Source organism: Notothenia coriiceps, unplaced genomic scaffold (assembly GCF_000735185.1).
Source record: "Notothenia coriiceps isolate Sejong01 unplaced genomic scaffold, NC01 NC01_scaffold00026319, whole genome shotgun sequence".
NCBI classification, from domain to species: domain Eukaryota; kingdom Metazoa; phylum Chordata; class Actinopteri; order Perciformes; family Nototheniidae; genus Notothenia; species Notothenia coriiceps.
In genome coordinates this window covers 64216-68488 of record NW_011359020.1, presented here as the reverse complement: position 1 = coordinate 68488, position 4273 = coordinate 64216, and the positions used below count along the sequence as shown (strand labels likewise).

At 40.7% G+C, this 4273-nt stretch overlaps 1 protein-coding gene across 1 annotated transcript in view; it reads left to right on the top strand.

Moving 5' to 3' along the window:
* The window catches only part of tmod2 (tropomodulin 2), a 17190-nt gene extending 12917 nt beyond the window's left edge, over window positions 1–4273 (top strand). The window contains exon 7 of the mRNA XM_010784288.1: window positions 4242–4273. Within this exon, the coding sequence (XP_010782590.1) occupies window positions 4242–4273 (32 nt within the window). The remainder of the gene's footprint in view (window positions 1–4241) is intronic.

Below are 4273 nucleotides of genomic sequence, written 5' to 3'. Positions count from 1 at the left end.
TCATGTTCTAGAACTCATGAAGATGAAAAAATGAGTTCTTGTTCTAGACTCGATGAAGATGAAAATGAGTTCTTGTTCTAAGACTCATGAAGATGAAAATGAGTTTAATGTTCTAGATCATGAAGATGAAAATGAGTCATGTTCTAGACTCATGAAGATGAAAATGAAGTTCATGTTCTAGACTCATGAAGGATGAAATGAGTTCTAGAGTCATGAAGATTGAAAATGAGTTCATTGTTCTAGAACTCATGAAGATGAAATGAAGTTCATGTTCTAGAACTCAATGACGATGAAACATGAGTTCATGTTCTAGACTCATAAGATGAAAATGAGTTTATGTTCTAGACTCATGAAGATGAAAATGAGTTCATGTTCTAGTCTCATGAAGATGAATTGAGTTCATGTTCTAGACTCATGAAAGATGAAAAATGAGTTTATGTTCTAGACTCATGAAGGGTGAGAACGAATAATATTTAACATAATCGCTACACAAAAATTTGTTGTGTTGTTGACGGTCTCAAGTACCAATCACGTACGACAACAAAACATCTAGAGACAAAGTGGCACACAAGAGAGAGAACAAAAAATAAAGTCCCTTAAAGACAAGTCAGGCTCGAGATTCGAGGACGTCTCACAAGGAGAGGGACAAATTTGTAGTACAGCGTGGGACGTGTCGTGGGGTGTCTTGTGTGGTGTGTGTGTGTGTTGTGTGTGTGTGGTGTGTGTGGTGTTGTGTGTGTGTGTGTGTGGTGTCGTGTTACGTGTGTGGTACAAAACTAACTTTTACATAAATGTTGTTGACTAATTTTGTTGGACGTTTGTTAATGATACTATTGATTGACTCCCTTTTAATATCGTCTTTCTTTTAATTAGTAAAATTTATTTATATTGTCCATATAACACAACATACTTTCGCATAACTCTTGTGATAATAGAACTATTGTGTAGAAATCTCTTTAGGGAACTATTTATACAAACCACACTTAAAGTGTTGCCGACCGTTGCGTCACCACACCCAAAACCCTATTTTTTCGAGATCACGTCACTATACACTCATTACCGAGACTGGACACTGGTGGTCGAGTTACGTGGTCGGCCTGTACTGAGCTAGATTGCCTGTTCATCTAGAACCGTCTTGTAGCCCACTATACAGTCAAACTAGACTACAAGGACTACTTTCCAATGTCAACCCAGAATTCTTCTATTGGGTCTGACAGTCCTTCACGGACTGTGGTGGCGCCGTCGAGTCTCTGTCCAGTGCACAAGTAAGTTTGTCGACCGGGGATTTCCGGTTGCCACACACACCACACACACACAACACCACACACACACACACGCCACACACAGCACACCCACAGCACACACACACAACACACACACGCGCACACCACCACACCACACACACACACACACACGAACCAACACGACCACACAACACACACACACACACACACACACAACCACACACACACACACCCACACACACACACCATGTGCATGTTTCACTTACTCAGTTTAGTTCGCGTCAAATAAGAACCCGACGTATCTTCTTTCAAGCTTTTTAGTTCTAGCTACAGAAAAGTTTCCTTTTGACTTTATGTGTGTTGGGTGTGTGTGTGTGTTGTGTGTGTCCATTGTGATGTGTAGTGTGTGTCCAGTGTCCGTGTGTGTCCAAGTGTGTGTGTGTGTCCATTGTGTGTGTTGTTTCCTGTCGTGTGTGTGTGTGGTGTGTGTCGTGTGTGTCATTGTGTGTGTTCCATTGTGTGTGTGTGTGTGTCCATTTGTGTTTTTTGTGTGTGTGTGTCCACTTGCGCTGTGTGTGTAGAAGTACCAGAGTGTAGGAATACTCTATTACAGTAAAAGTCCTGCATTCAAAATGTTCCTCAAGTAAAAGTAGAAAAGTATTCTCATCAAAATATAGTGAAAGTAGCGACAGTAAAAGTAGTCATTGTGCAGATTGGTCCATTTCAGAATAATATATATGATATGTTTTATAATGATTGATCATGAAAGTGTTCTCAAAGCTGGTAAAGGTGCAGCTAGTTTGAATGACTTTGTATACTGCAGGGTAGCTTGTGGATTTACTCCAGGTGGAACTAAAGTCTGATTCAACACTTGATTATATTTCACATCATTAATTAAAGCAACTGATGGTATAATACATGTAGTCGAGTAAAAGTACACCATGTACCTCTGAACTAGAGGAGTAGAAGTACACAGTAGCATAAAATGGATAGTAAAGTACAAGTACCTCAACATTGTACTTGAGTACAGTACTAAATGTACTTAGTGACTTCCCTGTAAATCATGTTTAGAGGAGTGATACTTGTCACCAAATCCCGTTAGCATGCTAAGCTAACGTTATCTCGTTACCTGTCCGTAGGCTCTGTTCCCGTTAATAAAGAAGGTTCTGAGGGCGGTGAGCAGCGGCCTCCGGTACATGGCTCTTCTCTCTGCGGGGAATCAGAGCTGAAAAGCGGATGCAGCTCCTGGGGAAGAAGCTTCGGGTTTAATAACAACCTCTTCTCGGTAGCAGCAATGTCAACTGAAGCTGTCCTGCGCCCAATACTGTCCGGGGGAGCGGGAGATAAGGCTCAGCGAAGAAAGGTTCCGCTTTGACTCAGACTGGGTTTTATATACTATGTCTATGGTTTTAATTAAGTAATTTTAAGAGAAGATAAGATATACTTTTTGCACTACGTAATCAGATCTTGAACTTGAGTAAAAGTAAAAGTACTCAGATATTGTACTTAAGTAAAAGTAGCAATACTAATGTGTAAAAGTACCTAAAAGTCAAAGTAAAAGTCATACATTTAAACTTGTACTTTGTAAACTGTAATATATCAAAATCAAAGTAACTAAATATGTTATATAAATGTATTTGAGTAAAGCAGAGAGTAAAGACATCTACATTTTCCCCTTCAGTATGTAGGCTACTATGATAAAGAAATGGGACCTCGTGGCAAAGTGTCTAGATTGTTAATGGGTACAAGCTTGGCGAACAAAAATACAAATAGCAAAATGTTGATATTCCAGAGTTCATGTTCTGATTTACTCTAATCCACTTAGTTTCCATCCTTTTCAAATTATGTCAACATTAATGTTCCTGGCATGACGACCCATTGCAGACTTTAACGAAGCTTCCTGTTATTATGTTCAGTTTCTCCAACAAATCATTCTGGATTAATAGAGGAAGCACGATGAAAAAGAATGTGTATTAGTGTGAGACTGAGAAGAGAACATCTGCAACAGAGAAAAACCAAATTACACGGAGTGAGACGGGAAACCGAAAAAGGTCAAATGGAGGTTTTCTGGACCGGTTTTCAGTTTGTGAGGAAATGAAATCAGCGGCTACAGATTGATGCTGAACGTGAAAACTTACAATAATATTCAGAGGTGAGTTATGAGACGCGAACAGCCGGGGGTAACGTCAGGTCTAGCCACCGCTATTTCCTCTGTGCAGTGACCTCACCTGACACACACACACACACACACACACACACACACACACACACACACACACACACACACACACACACACACACACACACACACACACACACACACACACACGTACACACACACGTACACACACACGTGTACACACACACACACACACACACACACACACACACACACACACACACACACACACACACACACACACACACACACACATATTTAAGATTTGTTCAAACTTGCAAAGCTGAGTGAGTTGTTTCCCATGATGTCATCTTCCACCTGGTATATCTGTCTTTGGGAGAATGAGTCAACAGTTCTGCAGTTCCCGGGCATCTGTATCTACAATGTTATTCTTTCTGACAAGACGTCAGTCCTCAGTGACGGCCTCTGCTCTCTTTTAGCTCCTCATCCTGTCAGAGTCGCGGTAGCTCAGGTCTGATGCATGGGTGTGACTCAAGTGTGTCATTGCATCGCAGTGTTTGAATGAATTAACAAAGTATGGAGACTGACACGGTCTTATCACACAGCTTCAAGAGTGACGACACCTCACTTCCTGTTTCCTGCACACACTGACACATGCTGTTGATATGGATCTAAACTTTGACCGCCTAGCTCATTAGGACTCACTGAGTGTTTTCATGATAACTAACAGGACTGTATAGGTTGAAGGTTGTGCAGCATGTCTGTTGATTTCTATAGTATTTACTCTGTCAATCAATTGATTTTGTGGAAATAAATCTATTTTTTTCGCTCTTTTTCATTCTTCTTCTCCTCCGTAGTACGCAAGAAGCGAGTGGAAGCAGACGTGTAG